Here is a 21,419-nt window from a genome sequence, read left to right as displayed (position 1 = left end):
GGAGCTTTTTACCGTTTTTATTGTTGCTGGAGGCTCTAATACAATATGAATCATAAGCTTTACAAAATAAAAACAAAATACAACAAAAGATTCCCCTCCGAAACGGAAATGGTCAAAAGTTTCCGTTAAACGCCAAGACAAACTGTGACCCCCAACAAAGACAGACGGGGAGAGAGAGAGAGAGAGAGAGAGAGAGAGAGAGAGTGAGGGAGAGAGAGTGAGTTAGTGAGGAGGGAGAGAGAGAGTAGGATAGCGAAACAAAAGGGGGAGACCATTATTCATGTTATACACAGTGTAAAGGGAGAGGGGGAGGGAAGAGTGTGTGCTTAATGGCATGGGTATGTACAGTGAGTTTAACAGTCCATTCCCATGTTTTGTAAAAGTCTACCATTTTCTACCCTCCCCGACTGCCAGTCCCCTCCACCCAGGCCCTCCCCCTCTCCCCCTCTCACCCCCCCGCACAGCTCCCCCCTCCCCCCATCAACCCTTTGAAAGATGGCAGCTACATTGACAGGTTAGGTTTCCTTACAGATAAATTAGGGGTGCTTTAGGCGTGTTTTGATAAACAAAAACAAAAGAAAGATATAGGTGAAAGTAATAAAGGGGATGTGAAATGATGACTATTTGATAGTCTTGCCAAAAGCCCTCCCCCCTAATAAACAGTACAGTCTGTGTTGTCTATTACCCGGTTCTGGATGAGACAATATTACCAGTAACCGTTGCAATACTATCATTATATTCATAGTACGAGAGACAGAGAGAGAGAAAGGGAGGGAGGGGGTAAATGGCTTTCGTGGTAAATGAGATGCCTCAAAACAAAAGCGTGAATGTTTTATTTAAAAAATAAGCTACGAATTTCCTCATTTTTTTTGTGTTGTTTTGTCCACAAATGTAACAAAAAGAGTGCAGCAAGAGTGAGACGGTATGGAGGGAGGGACGCAAATAAACAGAAAGAAAAATAAATGAAATGGCAGAAATGAGGCAGAGAGAGAGAGCGTGCGAAAGAGCGAGAGCGAGAGAGAGAGAGAGAGAGACAGAAAGAGATGGACAGAGAGACAGACAGAAGGACACGGGCCGCAGCGTCTCTAGCTTTGCTGTTTGCGTTTGAGCGCCACCATTAGATCGTTCTTCAGAGCCTCCTGCTTCGACTTGTCAGCCAGAGTCTGGACACTCCTGCAGGGAGACAGAGACAGAGAGACGAGAGAGAGTCAATGGGAGTGAATGTGGACGTCAATGGGAAAACACTCTCGACCTCGAGCAGAAAGGGGGGGTGTTTTTCTTCAGAATATTTCATCCACATCCTGTGTGGAGACATGGGGAGTGGTTAGTGGTAGGAATATGTTTAACAAACGTTAGCCATGGGAATATCACTCTCACAGTCCAGTTGGCCCGGAAGAGGTGTTCCGGACACACGACGCAAAACTGTTGTGCATATTGTTTGTTGTACATTGGTTAATCATGTGTTTTAGTTTAGTGCTGAACATCATAACATTTACTCTAATAGAATTAGGTAACATTATCAAACAATCTGCAAAAAGATCATACTCTTGCCAAATTTGACTTCAGTTGGATTGTGGCATGCAAGCACACACAAACAAACACAAGCACACAGTGCAATCAGAGACAGATGTTTTGGCCTTGACTTTGTTCAAGTTATCATGTTTTTGAGGACTTCATTCAATATGTACAGTTCCTTAAGTTATGATGTCTATCTTTGCCACAGTCCTCTGAGCAGGCACCTTAAAGGGATTCTTTTATGGCCAGATGAGCATTTGTTGGCTGGAGTCTTGAACCCATGACCCTCCCTGGGAACAAGGCGAAGCACCAGACCATACAGATGTATTTATATGGACACAGGACTGTGATTCACTGCTCTATTGCAAAACTGATTATGTGGTGGACATTTCTTTGAAATGCTGCCAATTTTCCAGTGATAGCCATACTGTAATAAGAAGGGCTGTCCCCAAATATTTGAATAACCAAATTAACCTTTGTTAGTTTGGTGTATGGATATTAGAAAACTATTTGAATACACTTTGACTTCTTCCGATGTGAGAATGGGTGAGACTGACAGAGACTTTAAATAACTGGTTGGAATAATACTAGTTATTATATAGGAATAAGAATGGTTGCAGGTGGTGGGGGTTATTGTTTTAGAAGGGTTTCCATAATAAACATATTTAGCAGTCATTCAAGGCCAAAAGATACCAAAAAGATCTACCCACTAATAAGAATGGGCTTTTCATTTACAAAACATAATTCCCTTTATGGGGATCAGTCAAACACAATAGCGTCTATGTGAATTCTCTCTTGGTGAACAGCGCTAGTCCTTGTCATAGGCTACGGTGAAGCTCTGCCGAGTTGGACTCAGAGCGATGAGTTTATTCCAAATGCACGGAGGCCCACCCAATAATCCTCAGTGATGTTAAATTGCTGATGTGATTTAGGAAAAACTATCAGTTGACAAAAAATGCCATCGTGCAGTATTGGTCTCCACTGGCTCCGATTCAGGCAGGGAAAGATACGCACCGTGTGTGAATGTCTCCTGTTTTCCCCTATGTTTTTATAAATATTCAAAATTTTGTTTTGAAAACATGACAATTATTTAAAGCTTTCAATTATGTATTCTGGCAAGCCCTAGTTATCAGACACCAGTCCACTCATCAAAATAGTTTGTTGCCGTTGATTCCACTGACCTGTGATCTGCTGTGGTTTACAAAAATATGAGTCACAATCATAATCCATTTTCATATCTGAACATAGGGTATTAGGTGGGAAGATGGAGACGGCCTCAAAACAGAGTGAAAGGGTTAAGGGTTAAAGGAAGGATGGACATCAGCATTCCTTATCAGCTCTGTTCATTGATGCAACCCACGCGCATTCACAGGCCTCCCATGCCAGGCTATACCTGTGAACCTAGTCGATGAAGATCTGGCGCTGGGTCAGGACCTGCGACAGCTCCTTCTGGAGCTGCCGGTACTTTTGGTTATCAGGCAAAGAGTCAATAGATCTGGATCAGGAGAGGAGAGACAGTGGGGGAGGCCGGAGGTAGGAGCGGCAGAGGGGGGAGGAGAAAGGCCACGGAGGAGAAGGAAAACAATGAGAAGGGTGGGGGAGGACCCGGAGGGGAGGATAAAGGGAGAGGGAGATTGGGAAATTAAGACGTGATGAGGGGGAGGAGGGAGAGGGAGGCGGGAGGGACCATGGATGAGAAGGGAAACAAGGAAACAACAGTGGGGGAGACAAGCGGAGAGTGGACAACAAGCGAGGGAGCGAGAGGTGAGGATGAAGAGAGGGATCGGGAAATGAAGACAGGATGAGGAGAAGTTCAGCGAGACACAAGTTCGACTGAAGGATGGGGTATAAACAAGGGTATAAACGTGAAGAAACGCAGGGGAAAGACCTAGAGAAAGCAAAGGAATAAATAAAAAGGCATGAAGGATAAGCACCGGGAACCCTGGGGGTGTGCAGTCCTGTGAAGAGATCTAAAAGTCCAACCAATCAGAGCCTTCCGTGCGCCGTTACCTTAGGCCGTTGACGATGTCCTTGGTCTTCCCAAAGTAGATTTCATTCAGCGTGGAGCGGATCTTGTTCTCCATATCCTGGGGAGGGAAAGGAACGGCCATGAAGATACGAGAGCTGGCCGTTCTCCATATCCTAAAGGCGCCATTTGGGTGGATCCCATGAGATTTCAAACTGCTGGCTGAACCTATGCAGCTGGAGCGAGGTGGTTTCATTATGTCTACACGTGTCCAGGCTTAAACAGCAGAAAAGCTCAAATGTAATTACATACTCATTACTGCCTCACAAAAGCGTGTTTGATAGCACACAAGAGAGTGGACAAATGGAAACGACAGGACGTTCATTAATGAGCCAAGAGACCGGCGCAGTACCACATACCTCCACAAGGCGGCCGATGTTGGCAATGTGCGGTGAGGACTCTCCCACCGTCTCGTCCTTCTCCATCTGTGAGGTGACACCGAATACGACATTTAAACCAGGTCCCGGGCGGACACGTGGTAGAGCCACATGTTAGAACACACCCACGCTACAACAGCCGTGCCACAGACCTGTCTTGTGAGGCTGCCCCCCAGGTTCATGGTACCAGAGCCGGCCTTAGTGGTCTGCAGCCACAGCATGACAGTAGAGGTGAGTTTGTAGTGAGCGGTGCGGCCACTCGACTTCTCCTGCACCCGGGGAAACAAACACAAGCACACAGCCATTACGCCACACACATAAACACACACACACAGTAACAAAGGGCTAGGCGGCCGAATGTAAGCAAAACAAGCCAAAATAGATAAGTCTAATCTCAGATCCGGCCTACTATGTCATTGCAGAACTCCTTGGGGGTAACTGCACAGAGCTTGCTGTATCCGCAAACTGCAAGGGGCGGAGTTACGCGTTGTTTCCTGCTTCATTACCGGGGTATTCTACCGAAGAAAACTCACCAACGAAGTGTATTCTACAGTGGCCAGTGGACCCGATGTTGTTTCGACACGTTTACAGACCCTTTTTGTACAGTCTTATAGTGCTGGCTCAGTTTGTGTTGATTTGGCATACTTGTACCCAAAGAATTCAAACCAAAAACTTCCCGGTCGCTCAGAGTTGAGCTCGGCTGCCAGAAGTAACCAAAACCAAAACAAGACAGAGAAGGCAGGTGTGTTTGCTCACCTGCACCTCCACCACGTGGATGGAGTCCCAGCACCCCTTGATCTTCTTGGAGCCATCACCGGCCTTCTTGATGAGGATGACGCCGGCGAAGCCGTGGTCCAAGTCCCAGAGGTAAACGGAAGACACGCCGCCCTCAAAGTACCTGCCCACCGCATAGGGAGGGAAGGGGGAGGTTAGGGAGAGAGGGGGGAGACAAACGCTGTTCATTAGAGTCAAGACCCGACACGTTCGGTTTAGTCGGCTACCACTCACATCTGTGTGTGTTGAGGGTGGGGGAGAAGGAGTAAAAGGGGAGGGCTAGAGGGAGGGTGTAGCAGGAAAGGGAGATGGGTGGAAGGAGGTTGAAAGGGAGGGAGGGGGAGAATAGGGAGGCATGTAGTAAAGCCGGATTTAAAGCCGGAATTCAGGCAGGAGATCCACGTCACGACGAGGACACACGCAGACCTTCACACAGCTGTCTAAATTTATTCTTCCATGTCACCTGACCGTGTACACAGGGAGTGTGGGATTGGGTTCCAGAACCCAAATGTTAATGAACCGAGGAAATCCGGAACGGAATTCTAAACGGAATTGCGAGACGGAGTCTCCCATGAGGAAGAGACCGTCTCGGGAATCACGAGCGGGAGTCTCTCTTCCTACATGGAGCACTTGGCGGAGAGACAGTGTCTTGGGAATCACGGGAGCGAATCTCTCCCTAATTCTCCATTGAAAAAATTTTAGAAAACTACTTGAATGTCATACAGCGAAGCGGCTGGTGCATCGTGATCCACCAGAGATAGTGATTGTGCATTCATCTTAATCTCATGTCTAGCAGCCGCAAAACCACGTCAGTCCACCGCTAATCCGGGGTGAATCACTGCGTATCCCCGCAGAGGAACGAGACACGCGTGGCTGACCTCTGGGAGTACTGCACGCCTTTGCGTAAGCGTAGATCCGCGACTGTTATGAACAAGTCTTCACGTTGTGACGTGGATCTTCTTGGATCCTCGCAATGGGAGCTGGCCCAGAGGTGTCTTTTGGGCTTAAGGCGGGTGCGGCTGGGCTGGTACTCACAGGTCTCGGTACTGGTCGAAGGCGTTGTTGGCCTCCACCTCTAGCTTCCTCAGACGGGCTGACGGCATCGCGCCATCGTCGATGGGGGGCTCGTACTTATTACTCCAGGGGGATCTGAATGGATTTAAAATGGAAAAAAAAGGGGTGTAACACTAGGGCTGTAACAGTTTGAAGACATAGTGTATACTTTATTTGCACAATCCAAACCTTTTTGACATCAGCAGATAGAATTCAATCTCAGTTTCAGTCATAAAAGGAGTTAGAAATGTGTCATCCTTTCCATCGAAATTCCGTGGAAAGCAGTTTCACATGTCAAAGGTGGTAGTTTCACATCTAAAGCTGTGAAATCCTATCCATGATTGTTATCTCTTTACAACCTTGGCTAAGCCCTCTTTTACATAAACAAATACCCACAATCTTTGTGTACAGGTTTGGATAAACCAGGCTACTGCTTGATCTGCATAGGTCACAGCGTATTGAACCTAGGTGTGCTGAGTCAGACCACCTCCCCCCACCACCCCTACTCATTCATCCCAGTCCAACGCTTTAATCTGAGTCACACTGAAGAGATATTTCAGCAAATGTGTATCTTGTTTAAAGAAATATGTCAAGCGGGCCACCGCTGATCTGCAGTTGTGAAGTCCTACCTGTAGGAGTCGCCGTCTCGGTTGTAGTCACAGAGTAGGTAGTCTTTGCCCACCACTTTGTCCTTGGCGATTTTTAGAGGCTGATCCACGGAGGAGAGCAGGTCCTCACACAGACTGGGCACCTAAACGCAGAACAGGAAGCACGGAAGCATGACCGTGACAGAGGCGTGGTCGTTAAAAAGAGAAATGTAACCCAATCAAACAAGGACAATATTCAACACGTAGATGGCAGCTCGTCTGTGAAAAAGAGACATTTGGGACATGAGACATTTGGTGCGCTCTGAGTCATATAACGAAGGAAGCAATTTCTCTTTTCCTTCCTTCCACATTTCAACATCTTACGAGCGAGAAGGGTAGGGCACAAGAAGAGAGATTTGCGGAAGTATATCTGAAAAATGGAGCACCTTCAAAAATAGGTCCTAAAAAATGACAGCTCACTCAGTGGCACGGACCCCTGCCCCCCCTCACCCTGTCTGTCTCCCCTTACACACACACACACACACACACACACACACACACACACACACACACACACACACACACACACACACACACACACACACACACACACACACACACACACACACACACACACACACAATGAATGCCCTGTTCTTCCCTGACACGGTCTCCACACCTGGCAACCCCAAACGTGCGTTTGAAAGCATGTCGGGAGAGCATGCAAGGTAAGACACGAGATGGGGGAAAAAAAACAGGTGAACTGAGGTGAAACCGACGGGAAGGGTGACGAAAGAATGGGGGAGAGAACAGAGTGTCCTGTAGGCAGGCGTTACTGACAGTTTTGCTAATACTCACTAACAACCAGACACAATGGATGGGGGGGGGGGGAGAAACTAGGACGGCCAGCAGGTGGGGTTTTGGAAGGAGGAAGGGGCAGCACCACGGGAGCGGGCGCTTCTTCAAATGCTGCCAGCACTGTGACAACATTCATTTCGGATCAGGCTTGAAAAGAATAAAATAAAAATCACGGCTGCAGTCCGAGGCACCACCGTGGCAAACCCGCCGTGGCTACAGGACCTGACGCAGACACATGGCTTTGGTCTGTTCAAACTATTCTAATTGAGTTTCCACGTCGTGAAAATTACAAATATAAAAAAGGTTGTTAAATAAATATCAAATTCCGCTTGACCTAATCACTAGATCTACTACACTCCAACAAAAATACTGACCCACACACAGAGATGTTAACACATAAGGAACAACCCTGTAGATATTCCTTATATAATATTCATGGGATTGCACCTGGCTGGCTGAGAGTATTTCTAGGCCAACTTCTGAGAGTAGAAACCTCTTAACAACACTGCTGCAATATGGAATGCTGTTCCAGGGAACTCCCAAAAAGTAAGGTCTCTGTCACAAAGCTGTGTGTGTGTGTGTGTGTGTGTGTGTGTGTGTGTGTGTGTGTGTGTGTGTGTGTGTGTGTGTGTGTGTGTGTGTGTGTGTGTGTGTGTGTGTGTGTGTGTGTGTGTGTGTGTGTGTGTGTGTGTGTGTGTTGGGGAGGAGGGGGTATCAGTGCGCGTGTGTATGTGGCAAGTTGATACGGCGGTGCTGGGCAGGTGGTATCTCACCAGGTCAATGAGGTCGCTGAGGTTCTTCTCAATCTGCTGAGGCGGCAGACGCCTCATCAGGTCCAGGGCACAATCTAGCTGCTGGTCGTTCTGAAACAAAACACAGGGAAGTCCCATGATTACATGATTAACCAGGCAGAAAACACCATGGATTAATTCCGCCAGTAGTCTTTGACGTTGCACAGCTCCAACGTTCATATTGCATGTTATAAAATGAATGGCTTTTATAAGTTTATCCTTTGAGCCCAACAATGGTCTAAGTTTTTTGCCAATGATGACGACGCAGAGACGATTTCCTTCTTAGAGAAACAATGAAACCGAAAGGACTTTGACCTTATCAGCTCATCCATCAAACTGAGTCTAGTTACAACTAGTGTCAACAGACTACCAATGAAAAGGTCAATACACATCCCTCTCCATTAATCTGTTCTACGTTGGTTATCTTTCGGTCACCATTGTCGTCCCGTTTATGTTATCAGACTAGTTATTCACAGTTAAGAGGGCAGTGGGTGCAATTTAGGATTTTATTTTAAAGCAGCAGCTGTTTTTATTGGCATGTCCTGCTCATAGGACACTGTTGTTTTAGGACACTGTAATTTTTCATATAGACAATAGATCAATACCACCGTTATATTGTGGATTCTGATTTATTGTAGCCTGGGAACCAGATGAATCTGCCGCCTCATGTTTAATTTGCTCTATTATATATATACATCTGGCCCCCCTCCCAGTCAGACAGATTTCCGGCAGGCATGGCTGGCTCGGGCCAATCACAACCATATATTTAATATTGGCCAGGTTTGATCCAATGAGGATACAGAGGATCGCCCTATGGGAGCGCCGTTAAGGCATTTAATAAACAGCCAAGATGGCTGCTGCTGCTGCTGATGTGTCACGTTTTGTTTGATTGGTTGTAGGTCTATCCAATGCGTCCAGAGGCGATTTTAGTCTTTTTTTTTTTTTGCCCTTATAAAATAAAAAAAAATTAATTAACGGATTGGCTCCAGACTAAAACGCATTTGGGAATTGGTCTGCCGATATCAGGCTAGATTTGTTCCATTGCTGTGAAATAAGATTTGAACAAAAATTCAGAGCAGTAATAGTGGGGCGAGTAATCTAGCCTTTAATTTTGATAACATTAATCAGATATTTCAGGCTATTGGATTGGAGGAGAGTTTGAAGGAGAACCACCGCCTCTGGCTATTTAGTGAGATTTCATTGGATAAAAGTTTGATGACAGCCACCTATGCATTTGTTTCTAAGGAAACTTTAAGAGCTTTAATGTGGCGTTTTGAAGGTGAGGTGAGGCAAACCGAGATTAGTCTCACTAAAATGCTGTTCGTTTTCCTCAATATTGAAATGTTGGACGAAGTTTGTGGTATTCTAACAACCCTCCACCGGCCCGTCCTGCTGTAAGTGTGCTACATTCTGTACGAGGGTACGAGATCAGGGAGGACCAATGCATTGTGGGATGTATTTCAAGCCCACACTACCTCATTCCCCACTGTGACGTCTCTGTGTCACTAAAGCAAACACAGTTTACCATTTGTCGTCAATGATTGTCTACAACAGCCAAAGACAACAGTTTTAGGCGGAATGTCAATACATCTAAACACATCCAGAAGCCAATCCACAAAAGGAACAAGTTTCTGTTCAAGTGGCACAAATATTTGCCATGATTTGAACACGTCAATTCTATAGAGGTTCTACATTTCAAGATAACCAGCCTGTTATTATTTTCTTAAGCCTGGCGGGTAGGTAAATAAAGTATAGTAATAATTCCTGGGAGAGCAGAACAGACATGGGGACATAGCTGAGCTTATCCCCCCCAGGGAAACCCATTGCTTAAGTATGCAGTGAATACCAGGATAGCAGTGTGTATAGATGGACAGGCTAGCCACAACACGAAATGCCTGGGAATGCACAGAAAGATGTCTGCAAGCGCTGTGGGGCTCATAGCAGAGAGGGGGTTAACGTGTGGTTTCCACTAAGCCAGGCCACAGAAAAGCAACCCTGTCACTGCAGTGTTTTACTATAGACACACACCATTTGTATTAGTGTGGCCTCTACCTACTCAGGACATTCAAACTTCCATGGGCTGTTTTTAAACAGATACTCATTAAACAAAAGATTACATGCACAAATGTTTGGTTGACATACTGTACACTGTACCGACAGCGATATATCGTGAATCGCTTTGGATACAAGTGTCTGCTTAATGCCCTGAATGTAAAATGTATTTTTTGAATCTACCTAAATATTTTTTGATTACTTTATTGGGTCCAAAAGAGAATTTTGACTTCTCTTTTTACAATGAATTGAAATACAAAACCATGAGATAAGCATTTCCCAGAAAATGACCTGTACATTTCCTCATTGGTGATTCATGTGTTTAACAGGCGGGTGACCCACCTTAAAGATTATAACATCGAATGGCGCACACCGTAAACATCTAGATCGAAGTTAGCACTTGTCTATATTCCTTTCCACAGAACATTTAGTAAATCACTCTAAAACCATTCACAAGTGTTATCTCTGCATCGCATTACTGCAAGTGTGTGGACCGTAGAAAGTAGACACAGCTGCATCTTTATCGACTGAACATCACGATGGAAAGAAAGCCATTCCTCTCCATAAACATATTTCTGTATGGGGGGGGGGAAGGGTTCCCTCTGAGCAAACAGAGTTCCCATGGCAATTTCTTCCACACGCTCTTGCCTATGGAAAGCCTATTAGCTTGTATTAAAAGTCTTGTCTCAGTCGATGATTCAGTCTGCAGCATCAGACAACTGTGCTCCCTGACAGTGTTTACCAACGCCCCCGGCCTCCGTGTAAACACTCGCTAGGACCAACAACCCCTGGGGGTCAGGGGAGAACACACCAGGAGGATGGATGAGGTGATGCTGAGAAACAAAGTGGTGACTAGGGGATACAAACCACCTGGACTTACAAACGACGTGAAACGGAGTTGTTTCACATTCAAGTTAATGTGCCGACAATATCTGCTCATACGAGTGATATCGTGTAAAAATAGCCAGTGTAGTTTTTTTTACCCAATTCCTTAAGTAGTGGACATAGTGAGGAAACACAGCATCTAGGCTTACAGAGCATATATATGAATAAATAAATACATGTAATAATCAATGAAATAGCTGGAATGGTACACAATGATACAGGCATACATGGAATTTATGTTAAACAATTGTCATTTACATTTCAAAACAGAGTTACTGACGTTCATTCTTGCTACTGACAAGGGGGTTACCGCTTGTAATGGTTAATAACAGCAGAGAGGAGGCTTATTATAGCGACAGGCACCCCGGCGCTGGTCTATTTTAAACGCGTGTGCGTGTATAGTGCACGGACCCGGGGTGTGTGTGTATGCAGGATGGTCTTTAAGGCAATACACCAACTTGCTTTCGAATCCAAAACATCCTGTGGTAACTTTATTTTGCAGCCAACCGGGCATCCTGTCTGGCAATAGCTCCATGGCTTGCAGGCTAACTAGCAGACAGTTTAGCGATTGTTTTTCTTTACGAAAACCAAAAAAGACAAAATGCAACGGGGCGACAGGGGCTAGGACGAATCGTAAAGACGCCTTGACGGTTGATATACATGATCCCTGCACGACTCTCAAGTTACTAGCCTCCACCTCCTATAAAGGAGAGCTAACGTTAGCGTTAGCTTAGCCCTTAGCCCGTATCGCTTCGTTAGCGGTAGCCAACAGCCCCACCAAAACCCTCCTCCTTCCCCATCCCTCTCCAGCCCGCGGCCCTTACCATGTCTGCGGAGTTCTGTGGCGATGTCAGTGGGGGAATATGATTTCACCGATGAGCCTGCAATTTTTAACTGATGTGTTTTATAAATGGTTCCCCGCGACTATTGCTGTGTTTTGTCCCCACCGAATATGAGATGTTTCTTTTCGCCTCCCTCTACAGAACCCAACCCTGTCAGCGAATTCACTTCCTCAACCTGGGTACAGGAAGGAGGCCGGAGAAAAACAAGCGACGCTTGCATGTCCGGGTCATTCTGGTCTCGCTTTACACCAGCCAATCGCAAAGTAGTAAGAAATGCATTGCCAAGTATGGAAAGAGAGGAGTGGTGCAGAGGGAGAGGGAAGGTGAGGGTAGTGTCATAGACGACGCTACAATTCTGGGGTATAGCAAAATAATTTATATATCTTTATATATAAAGATATGGATATAAATATAGATATATGTTTTTATGTGCAAATATATATATATAAATAAATAAATGAATAAATACAATTAAAAATATATATGTCAATAAATATCCGGATTATATAATAAAAAACTAATTCTTCTGAAATTAATTGAATGACATCGAATACATGGGATTTACAATTTCATCATATTTTCATTGCACATATGTTAAGAATAAATTAAAGTTTTAAGTTTATATACAGAGTTGTCCTTTAGAAATATGTTAACATTATTTGTATCGAAAATTACTATATATTATGGAATAAGGCTGCTTGACATATGTTTATTTATTTTCTGTATCGTGAAACTGTATCGTGAACAATGAATTTGACGATTTTAAACCATATTAACATTACAAACCAATTAAGACTGAAAACGAAGTCACATGACTGCCCTCACATATCGCGTTGTGAGCAGCATTTCCTGACTGCTTAAAAACATGGCAGATGCGTCTGGACTAAAGTGGGACCGGTGTCTTGCTGATACCGCCGTGAAAACCGGTATTTATGTCATTCCACCATATGCATGGGCATATTCTGCACAATAAATCTTATGAGACACACTGTGGGCAAATTATGATGTTTACATTTCCTCTACGAACCCGTTTATTTTGCATGCCAGTGAAACTGAGGATTCAGGCAATGACCTACAACGCTCAAATAGGACGTACAAATCCGAGTGACAGTCTTAATAATGGTTATTATTGTAGAATATCTATTAAGGGCCACTTCTGTGTTAATGTATTTTACACAACGCATCGCACAGCCAAGGATTATCTGCCGTAGAATGTATCTTCGTTTGTGGGTATTTTGGCTTAGGTAGATACCTATATTGAAGTTCAAATGCAAAAGTGTGTTATGAAATTACAAACGCTATAATATGAATTGTATGTGTTTTAAAACTACAAACTAAGGTTGTTCACGTCTATCAATTAGTCGTAAAAACCATTACACGTATGCATTAAAGGACATGACATTAACACGCGCTTCCCAAGAACACGGGGGATTTCTGTTTAATCTCTCACTAGATCAATACATTTAAATTGTAGAGTGATCTGTGGGTTGATGGAACTGATTCAATAGAGGGCGCCACACTTCTCTACAATTAAGTAGGCCTGTAGAGGAACATGTTTGAGTCACTGGACACAACCCCAAAACTAGTACTCGATATCACACACCATGTTCATGTTTATGATGTAATCAAAAAAGTTGTCTATGTACCCAGATAGCTTTTACCTCAAAATAACCATGGCCTCATAATTTACTCCCTGTCAACATTTTATCTACATGCTTTATTTGAAAAGGCTCTCGTCGTATCTCATATTTGGCATTTATTCATTTGGAGGGGGTTGAAGAGACATTAAGTTAACCAAGAGGAAAAACTCTGTATTTAAGCAGAAGTTGGAACGATGTTCATGCAAATAATAGCGGAGCCTTCAATGATTTAATATCTGGAATGGCTTGCTCTTCATTGTTCCGTGTGGGCTGCGTTGGCCACTGGTTTAATACACAACGGTCACAGCGTTCTTGCAGAGGTAAATCAGTCATGCTGCATAGCTCGCTGAATCCAATTAAGAGAGTCAGAGGGGCCCAAATAGTTGTTTTTATGTGCTACTTTGCCGGGTGGTTCGGGGCTGGGCGCGCCAGCCAGCAGCATAAAGGTGACACTGAGCACACCAGCACATTCCACCTCCTCGTTCAAAGTTCGCCTAATGTCTGAGGAGCTCCCGGCCTTTGTCTGTCAAACACACCCAGTCTCGGTGTATGTTTTTATTACGTTATGCAGACTACATTCTCACCTTTTTACACCTCTTACCCCTTTGCCTTTTGTCTCCTTGTGTCAATCAATGGATTGTCTCTCAATCCCGGTTCCATCCCCACCCCCATTGGATGACTTTAATAACACCCTGCCTGTGTTCTCACACACAGACACTCAACACTGACACATACACACACATGTATGGATTCACATGTCTCATTGTAACGTAGTTCTCTTTGTGCCAGGCGGGGTGTTGTGTTACCGTTATGCTCACGTTTCCCCAGCGGCAGGGCAGACTGTTCCAGAGGTACAGCGCTCCATTGTCTGTGTGTAAGCCGACGACGCTATTAACACTTTCTTCTTCCTTGCTCTTTTGTAGTCACTGGCCTCGGTGTGGGCATGGCCTTCTCGTTCCTCGTCTTCAAGCGTAAGTCCTCATCTGAGAGATAGGACGGCCATCTCTGTTTAGATGTACAACAGTTGTACAGTATACAGTTTCTGTATACTGTATAACATAAGCCCTGTCAGCAGAATGGTGTTTTTCTTTTGTTTAACTTTCTTGCCCTTGTCCACGGATGGGCTAATGACAGTAGTGGTGTGTTTTGTGTGTGTGTTTAACAAATCTAAACAATGATAACTCTTCTTCGGCAGGACGCACATGGCCTGCCTCACTGGGTGCAGGCCTGGGTTTTGGAATGGCATATTCCAACTGCCAACATGACAGGAGATTGCCCCATCTGCTGCACGGCCACATGGTTAAGGTTAGTTCACTTTGTAGACAGAGATGCTAAACGTTGAACTTATTAAAGCATTACACCAACGTTAAAGGGATGGGGCACATTATGTATCTGTCTCTGTTTGTGTTCCAGGACCAGCAGTGAGGGACGGGCCGGGTAACTGTGCTGTAACCGTTCCCTTGTCCCTGCCATATATCTCGTCAACAAGTTTCTCTCACATTTTGCTGCAGATTTCTGTGTAAAAAAGAATCCGCCCCTTGATATTCTTATGTATGTCTATGGAAAGGCAGTGGTTGTATATTTAATTAAAGAATTATGAACTGCTTGTGGGTGTGGTAGGGTTATTTTGTGTGTGTGTGTGTGTGTGTGTGTGTGTGTGTGTGTGTGTGTGTGTGTGTGTGTGTGTGTGTGTGTGTGTGTGTGTGTGTGAGAGAGAGCAATGGGCTCTGGATATTGGAGGTAATTTTTTGTGTTAATGAGTCGTGAGGACTGGGTCTCCTGCTGTTTTGGAATGGAAGCCAGATTTCTCGTCTGCAGCCCTGGTAGCCAGCAGGAACTACAGAACGATTCTGCAGAATAATGGTCTAAGAGTTGGTCCATTTTCTATCAACTTGACTGAATGATTTCACATTTTGGCGGCAGACCATACCTACTAATTTGTAACCACTACCAGCCTTCCCTCTCAGGCTGTTTGGGATCAGTGCAACACACACATGTACGAAAGCTATGGAAGATAACATGACTGCTAGGGTGCCAGTTGGTTCACTCTTATGAGGCCAAGCATTATCAGCTCAGGAAATAAAGCTGGGAGATTTACGGGTTTTGTAATGAAATCGGAGCATGTGTTGTCTCTGCGTATCAGAAGACCTGGTACATTCACTGTAGTTATTGGCTGAGTACCTTTTTGGCAACACTGTCAAGACTCTGATTGATCACTTATGTGTTTTCGGGCCCGCTTTAGTCAGTTTATTTGTGTGTGTGTGCCTCATGCACGCCCACATTTGTACAGCCCCCCCTGGTGCAACAGAATTCGTGGAATGCAAAGGAATGCCATTTCTGGACTGGAGCTTTGGTCTTATTGCTAACAGGTGAGTACTGTGTTCTGTAGCGCACGTCTGTGGAAAAAAAAAAGTGCGAACGTAATACGCTTCCAGATCAAGGGAGGCGATGTTACATGCCCTTCTGTCTGTCATCCTCCCCGTTCCCTTCAGCCACTCGGGCTGGTCGGTGTCGAGCGAGGTCAGCAGTGTGGAAGCGGGTACGGGATTCAAACATGCTGGCAGTGGGGGGTCCGGGGTGGTTTGGCATCAAGGCTTTAAAAAACTAGCCTTTTGATGTGCTTTTGATAACCGCCGCATGCACTTTGCCAACAGTGTGTTGCTAATGGAACGAGAACCATACAATTCAGATTGGAAAATGTTGTCAGGGGTTAGAATTGTTCATGAGGTCATTTATGGCCAGTGTGTTAGTTTAACTATATCAAAGTTGTGAAATTAGTGAAAAGATGGTGAAATAATTAGTTAGAAAGTATAAAGGAAACTAGTGGATAGCCCTCTGTATCCAGTCCAGAATCTATATAGGTCACAATTTAGCATGAAATTGTAATAGGCCTAATGGTGAGGTTATTTCCTCTGAACAGATTTAGGAGCTTGACCTCTTAGATCCTTTAATTTGGAACATTTCTAGAGTCCAGACGGCTATTGAGAGGTTCCACATTAAAATGGACAATAAAACAAGGGGGAAAAAAGACAACTAAAATAATATTGAGGCTACTCATGTCTGAAAAACGGCCACTCTCAAAGTGATCGTTGCCTTCCAATGGTGACTTATCATGACCTGATGCAGAAAGGGTCAACTTTCACTCCTGCGTGGGGAAACTTCTGAAACCTGCCAAACTAAATCTTTCCCTCCCCGTTTTCTTTTCGTCCAACAACGGCACAGCGTGATCCCTGTCTACAGACTCCACCGCGCCTAAACCCTGCCCAAATGAACCTCTCAAGGCTCGACGCACAGCTAAGGGGGATTCGAGGAGAATAAAGTGCAGCGTTTAACTGGCAGTGAAGTTTTTTGGGGAATTGAAGAACTGCACGGAAAGTGAACAAAGGGGAGGAACTGGGGTGAGTGGATGGACTTCGGAGACGGGACATAATCTTATCTCTCCATCCTTCTCCATCATCTTTTTCTTTTTAACGCGCGAATGATAAGGAGTTCGTCTGTTGGCGTGATTTGGATTAGTCCTGGTCTTCGATGCACGCTACAAATACATTAACGACCCCTTTACCTGCCTAGATCTCCTTGATCCTTTTGCTAGACGTCTTTAATCCTTGGCGAGGGCTCTCTGCGGGATACTGTGCGGTGGTCAATCGGCAGACGTGTTCAACGGGTCTTCTGCGGGTGAGTCAGAAAGTTTAACTCGACGACTTAAGGTCAACCATTCTTAGGAGAGCCTGGACCAGATTGCATCATTATGTTGCTTAATTTCTCTCTCTGCTTTCTGATGAAAAAATCGTTTCAATGACTGTCTCTAGGGTTTGGAGCTGTTACACCACTTTCCGCATCACCTATTTTATGAATAAATGGGACATTTCCAAATGCACCTTAATAAACCCACACGACACGTTTTTTGCGGCTCCGTCACGTGGCGTCGTTGCATACAATTTGTTTAAAGTATTGTATTTTTGTTTTTCTCAACTAGTTCACTTCTTGAGTGAACTGGAATGGTGTAAGAACAAAAAATCCTGTAAATAGTACGACGTGGGTGACCCACTGGTTTTATAAGCCAGGAGAAAGCTATTTTCTCCAACGTAAATGGCGTGAGTCGAAGGCATTTGGAAAGAACATCTTTTAACGTTGGTTGTTTATTAGAGTCAGGTGGTGTCGCAGAGAATACTCTCTCTTCCCCTTTAATGGTGTTTGGTACGGGTGAACCCAAAGAGTCCTATTTTGCAATTTGGACGTGAAGATTGCATCCATGACCTATGCTCTGTCACATTAAACCCACGATAATTAATAATTATAATTAATAACCCCTTCTTATACGCCTACATGCGCAAAACATTGGTCGTCACTCTAATAAACATATAGGCCTACAATTTTGGTCATAAAATACCAATGAATTTGCAACACATCAGAGCATCGGACAACAACAAAGGTGTCACCCTTCTACGTATGTGTGTTTGTTGGTGCGTGTGTGTGCGCGTTCTTTCGTTCTCATCTTCACATACGGTATAGCAACATAAATGTGTATTGTGCGTGCATATGTGTATTGTGTGTGCAAACGTGCTTTGTGTGTGCACCTTTAGGCGCAGTCATGTGGCACAGAGTTCTGATTTGCTGCGCACTACTTGCGCTGTACTCGGCTGCACCGCCAGCGCACATCAACCGCCTGGCTCTGTTCCCCGACAAGAGTGCTTGGTGCGAGGCCAAGAACATCACACAGATAGTCGGGCACACAGGATGTCAGCCGCGGTCTATCCAGAACAGGTCAGAAGCAATACACACGAAATATGTTATTATTTGGTTTACATGCCTGTAGACTCGTGTGGATGTTAGAATGAATTCAATTGTATTGACATTGGTAATTATGCACAGCACGTGCTACTTTTATTCCCGCTACAGTATATTTGTGAAGGGTGAAAGAAAAAAAGAAAATATTCTAGTGTTAGTGTCAGTAAATTCCGAATAAGTATATAACTCAAATATATAGAGTGTCAGTGTTTTCATTCGTCTGAAATCATGCTGACAGTCTCGGGGGCAGTCAGTATAAATGAATCAGTATATCAACCACAAGTATATCCAGTGTCAGTATAAGTGTCTGTGTATTTATTATAAGCGCATTGAGTGCGTCCACTATAAGTAAGCTCATACCGAGTGGGTATATTCAGTATAAGTGTGTTTGTATATTCAGCACTGTGTGTCGTCCCTCCCTTCGCATGCAGAGCGTGTCTGGGGCAGTGCTTCAGCTACAGCGTGCCCAACACATTTCCTCAGTCCACCGAGTCTTTGGTCCACTGTGACTCCTGCATGCCTGCTCAGACCCAGTGGGAGGTGGTAAGTCTGCTCACACTTTAGACACCAAACACCCGCCACATGCACCCATTGTGGGAGGTTCTGTGCTGTGGACGTCTGTGTGGCGCCCTACAAATGGCATGCCCAAATAAGTAGTACGTTCAAACGGCTTCCCACAAAGCATCATGGGTAATCTGACCTTTTGGGAGGTGGGTGCACAATGGGGATACTTTTTTTCCGCGGTCTACAATGTAAGCAGAAGTTTTTTCCTGGAAAGGGATTGAAGTGCGCCCCGGACGAAGGTGGCTGCGGCTAAACCAAAATAGTTGACTTAATTGTGAGCCGTCTCAAAACACAGCGTGGGACCTTTTCAAATAACACCCACCAAGACGCACACAATCACTCACCTAGCACCACACAAAGCTAGCAAAGGGGCTTACATGTTGTTCCGCTGCGCTATACAGACTGCGGTCTGTGGCTCCCTAGGCGTCTAGGGAGCTGCTCCTCGCATTCAGGGCCCCGGCTCATTGTTCCCCTTGGAGCCCGTGGGCCCCGAAGAGTCCTGTGACACGGCGGTCTTTGTGTGTGTGTGTGTGGGGGGGGGGGGTTTGTACGCAGCGGTCTGGAAGGCTGCCAGGTAGGGGGCGGGGAAGGTGAAAGCACAGGTGAGATCACAGCGGGTCGTCATGGAAAGGAGAGGCGGGGAGTGCGTGCAGCTGTTATGGCATGTGTACAGCTGTTTTTCACCGTGACCTCCCTGTCAGGAGACCGAGGGGCCCGAGCACACGTAGTTCTTTTTTTTAATTGGAACTGGATGTGGGAGAAGGTCATCGTTTCTGACATGTTTTTTTTTCAGGGTTGTTTCTGTTCAGCGTTGGACTGGGACAACTCGCTCTCCCTCAAGTGCGTTGGTTCTTGCGCTTGTGTTTGCTCAGTGCTCGTGGGCCTAATAGATCACGAGTGATCGATTAAGGGAAAAGCCCGTGGTTAGGATCGTTTACGGAGCTAGACGTGGTTTAGCTGCACTCCGGCTACAAGGGTTCTGTTTACTTTGTTGACAAACACTTTTTGAAGGACACATTTGGAGGATCCGACTGCTTGAACTCACCCATGTTTCATGTTTGTTTGTGTGTGTGTGTGTGTGTTTGCGTGGGTGCGTGCATGTGTATGTGCGAGTGTGTGTGCACGTGCATGCATGGATGCATGTGTTTGTGTGTGTGTGTGTGTGTGCGTATGCGTGTGTTTGCATGCGTCACTGTATGCATGTTTGTGTGTGTGTGTGCGTGGGTGTGTGTGTGTGTTTGTGTGTGTGTGTGTGTGTGTGTGTGTGTGTGTGTGTGTGTGTGTGTGTGTATGTGTGTGCGCGTGTCTGTAAACATGGTTAGGTGACGCTGGAGTGTCCGGGAAGCGAAGAGACGCCTCACGTGGACAAGCTGGTGGAGAGGATCTTTCGCTGCAGCTGCCAGTCCTGCAGTAAGGAGGGTGGCCAGGAGGGGGCGGTAATGCAGCTCTACCCGGCCGAAGGAGCCCAGGAGACGCCGTCCCTCTCCGAAACACTGAGCGGAGTTCAGGCCCTCCCCCATCCACTCACCGATGCCCACACCAAGCATATCCACTCCCAGAGAGAGCGTCATCACACACTGCCCCACACGTCGGACGGAGGATAGGAGCTCCGAAGTGGTTCTGTACTTTAGACCTAAAGGTGACATATTCTACCACCAGGTGTGAGTGTGGTTAGCCTTTACAAGCCGTTTTGAAAACCGGCTTCTTCTGACGTCACAAGTGGGCGCGTCCACCTAGATGTGTGCTGGATAGGTCAGTCTACCAGCCTACCCAGTGGACTGGAGCAAACGTTGCTCATCTATCCGTCATATGCCAAGGTGGACACGCCCACTTGTGATGTCCGAAGAGGCCGATTTTCAGACGGCTTGTGACGGCTTATCACGCACACACCTGGTGGTATAATAGGTCACCTTTAAGACTCTAGTCTCTCGACCCTCCTCTCCCCAACGTGTCCTCCTCTATACCACCCTATTGCAAAGGCACTTTGAAAATACAACTTTACTTTTATTTTAAAGGCTCACCGCGCCACATTTTGCTTCAAAATACATTCCTCTGTGTGTCTTATAAATGTATAGGCTACAACATAAAGGACCCACACCAGAAGATCAGTTTTTCTGTGGTATCATTTAAATGGTGTGTGTATGTCTGTGTGTGTGAAGATTCAAGAGCTATGTGTTCATGTGTTTACTACATTTCCTGTTAAGTTAATTGTGGGAACGTTTGCTAAACAACTATTTTTGCCAGGTTAGCCCTTTTTGTCAGCTTGTTTTAACCTGCTTAATAAAATCTATTGCTACTTTTTTTTTTTTGTTGCAAGTCATGCTGAATCAAAAAAATGAAATTTAGTTGGTTTTGATTAAACAAATGAGTATATATTAGGCCTGCATTACAATTCATTCTATCTTATTTATTTGCTGAAAACCTAAACTCAATAAGAAATCAGGTGCTCAATCATGGAACAACCAGACCTTTCTGGGCTAAAAGCTAACCCTAAACTCTCAGTATCTGCAACCTACTTTTTGTTCCAGCAATGGTCATCCCAAGGGGTTAACAGATACCAAGTTGGTCAAAGCTCTGCGTGGTTGACCTACAATTTCCCATAAGAGCTAATCGCTAGGACAAATTGCCATGGCAACCAAATTAATGAATTGAGCTAAGAACATGAAA

At 45.2% G+C, this 21,419-nt stretch overlaps 3 protein-coding genes across 3 annotated transcripts; 2 read left to right on the top strand and 1 right to left on the bottom strand.

Moving 5' to 3' along the window:
• Window positions 1–818: 818 nt before the first annotated feature.
• Window positions 819–11,948, bottom strand: capzb (capping actin protein of muscle Z-line subunit beta). The gene is made up of 9 exons (XM_079747249.1): window positions 11,743–11,948; window positions 7,964–8,053; window positions 6,375–6,496; window positions 5,728–5,841; window positions 4,675–4,816; window positions 4,071–4,187; window positions 3,901–3,966; window positions 3,526–3,602; window positions 819–1,173 (listed from the first exon to the last, which is right to left on the bottom strand). The coding sequence occupies exons 1-9, from the start codon at window positions 11,743–11,745 to the stop codon at window positions 1,086–1,088; spliced, it is 819 nt and encodes a 272-aa protein (XP_079603375.1). The 5' UTR covers window positions 11,746–11,948; the 3' UTR covers window positions 819–1,085.
• A 656-nt stretch (window positions 11,949–12,604) lies between these two features.
• On the top strand, window positions 12,605–14,999 carry LOC307084313 (MICOS complex subunit Mic10-like). Its single transcript, XM_079748645.1, has 4 exons — window positions 12,605–12,686; window positions 14,324–14,371; window positions 14,596–14,705; window positions 14,814–14,999. The coding sequence occupies exons 1-4, from the start codon at window positions 12,626–12,628 to the stop codon at window positions 14,823–14,825; spliced, it is 231 nt and encodes a 76-aa protein (XP_079604771.1). The 5' UTR covers window positions 12,605–12,625; the 3' UTR covers window positions 14,826–14,999.
• Window positions 15,000–16,705: 1,706 nt separating this feature from the next.
• On the top strand, window positions 16,706–21,041 carry nbl1 (NBL1, DAN family BMP antagonist). Its single transcript, XM_079747528.1, has 4 exons — window positions 16,706–17,075; window positions 17,984–18,164; window positions 18,620–18,731; window positions 20,075–21,041. Exons 2-4 carry the CDS (start codon window positions 17,992–17,994, stop codon window positions 20,354–20,356), a joined length of 567 nt encoding a protein of 188 aa, XP_079603654.1. The 5' UTR covers window positions 16,706–17,075; window positions 17,984–17,991; the 3' UTR covers window positions 20,357–21,041.
• The last annotated feature ends 378 nt before the right edge of the window (window positions 21,042–21,419 follow it).

This window comes from Pollachius pollachius (assembly GCF_949987615.1).
Source record: "Pollachius pollachius genome assembly, chromosome: 12".
NCBI lineage: Eukaryota > Metazoa > Chordata > Actinopteri > Gadiformes > Gadidae > Pollachius > Pollachius pollachius.
This window is presented reverse-complemented; position numbering and strand designations above follow the sequence as displayed.

Coding starts and splice junctions, on each gene's coding strand:
- nbl1 (XM_079747528.1), top strand. CDS start 17,992: ATGTGGCACAGAGTTCTGATTTGCTGCGCACTACTTGCGCTGTACTCG. Junction 18,165..18,619: donor CCGCGGTCTATCCAGAACAG/GTCAGAAGCAAT, acceptor CTTCGCATGCAG/AGCGTGTCTGGGGCAGTGCT. Junction 18,732..20,074: donor CTCAGACCCAGTGGGAGGTG/GTAAGTCTGCTC, acceptor AAACATGGTTAG/GTGACGCTGGAGTGTCCGGG.
- LOC307084313 (XM_079748645.1), top strand. CDS start 12,626: ATGGCAGATGCGTCTGGACTAAAGTGGGACCGGTGTCTTGCTGATACC. Junction 12,687..14,323: donor TGATACCGCCGTGAAAACCG/GTATTTATGTCA, acceptor GCTCTTTTGTAG/TCACTGGCCTCGGTGTGGGC. Junction 14,372..14,595: donor CTCGTTCCTCGTCTTCAAGC/GTAAGTCCTCAT, acceptor CTTCTTCGGCAG/GACGCACATGGCCTGCCTCA.
- capzb (XM_079747249.1), bottom strand. Junction 6,497..7,963: donor TCAGCGACCTCATTGACCTG/GTGAGATACCAC, acceptor TTCTGCGTTTAG/GTGCCCAGTCTGTGTGAGGA. Junction 5,842..6,374: donor CGAGACGGCGACTCCTACAG/GTAGGACTTCAC, acceptor AAATCCATTCAG/ATCCCCCTGGAGTAATAAGT.